General features: G+C 35.6%; 1 protein-coding gene across 1 annotated transcript; it reads left to right on the top strand.

Annotated features, from left to right (window-relative positions):
• The first annotated feature begins 395 nt into the window (after nucleotides 1-395).
• Nucleotides 396-752, top strand: LOC149239142 (uncharacterized). Its single transcript, XM_089369766.1, has one exon. It carries the CDS (start codon nucleotides 396-398, stop codon nucleotides 750-752), a length of 357 nt encoding a protein of 118 aa, XP_089225892.1.
• Nucleotides 753-1429: the final 677 nt, after the last annotated feature.

Genomic DNA, 1429 nt, shown 5'->3' with positions numbered 1-1429 from the left:
CCAAATCAAAGATGCATGGCTTGCCCTGCCCAAATTAATCTGCTGGCATATCTGGCTGGAAAGAAACCAAAGGATTTTTAAGGATAAGAAGAGCGCTTCTAAGATAATCTGGGTAAAAATTAAAATCCACCTCAAAGATTGCATGGGAGACCAGATTGACACGACGGATCTCACTGAACAAGAAATAGTTTGGGGAGCCTCCCTGGATCTCCAATTTTCAGATAAAGTAAAGGCCCCCTTCCCCCCCTAAAACCTTGGCAAATATGCCTTAAAGACAGTGAATTTGTTGAATTTTGCATCAAAAAGGCGAGGAAAGCTCTTTTTTTGACGGTGTAGCTAAAGGCAATCCAGGCAAATCTAGATCTGGTGGTGTTATCAAAAGTGCAGAGGGCAAAATGGAAGCTAGATATGCTTGGGGAGTGGGCATTAATACCAGTATTCAAGCTGAAGCACTAGCTCTCCTCCAGGGACTCAAGGTGCTCAAGACCTTGGGAATCAAAGATGCAGTTGTTTTTGGGGACTCTCAGACTATTATAAAGGCCATTGTGGACAACTCCTCTCCCTCAGATTTAAGACTATCTAGATTGCTGAGCAGAATTAACTCCCTGACATATTCCTTCCAGAATTTGGAATTTCTTCACATAAAGAGGGATAACAACAAAGAAGCAGATGCCGAAGCCAATAAAGCGGTTCTCCTTCCTCTCGGAAATTATATAAGAGACGGAGAAGAAGGTTGGGATCCCATCCCCTAGCTGTCCGATAAAAATGTTTTACTATCTTATATTAAAGCAGTTTGTTTGCATCTATAAATTAGGAAAGATAGAGAAATCTGCAAGAAATATAGAATGCAAAATTTGCAGGATCTTTAGGAGGATAGTTACACGGTTCCTGGATGTGGCGAAATCTGAGCCCTTCCACCCTTTTTGTAACCTGAATTGAGGCATTTCAGCCAAGAAGTAATATATCGGTCTAACCGTTCCTATTAAAAAAAAAAAAAACATGTGTATAATTTGTACAACTCTCATTATATCAATCTATACTCTAATGACATGACATGTGTACTATAATATGAGCATTATATAAAAAATTGTTATCATTCAATATTAAATAAATAATTATTAACTTGATATCATTCTCTTCAATGTCAATTATATATATATAAACTTTATCTACCAAAAAATTGTTTAATTATATTAAAAATAAAATTAAAAAATGTTAAACAAATATTCATATAACTCATTTTACAATTTTATTATTCTTTGGAGTACATACAACCCATCATGACATTAAAATATTTTATTAAACTAAGCGGGAGAGAACGCTAGCTATGTGGCCTTGTTTTTTATGAGTCAGGGAACGTGTTTGTATTTGTTTGATATTTTGGTGTGCGTTTAGTTTATAAAATGAAGTGAATGATATACTTGTTTGT

The sequence above is a fragment of the Pinus tabuliformis genome, chromosome 8, assembly GCF_031772625.1.
Source record: "Pinus tabuliformis cultivar Carrire ecotype Pingquan chromosome 8, CPIR1, whole genome shotgun sequence".
In the NCBI taxonomy this organism is placed as follows: Eukaryota; Viridiplantae; Streptophyta; class Pinopsida; order Pinales; family Pinaceae; genus Pinus; species Pinus tabuliformis.
This window is presented reverse-complemented; position numbering and strand designations above follow the sequence as displayed.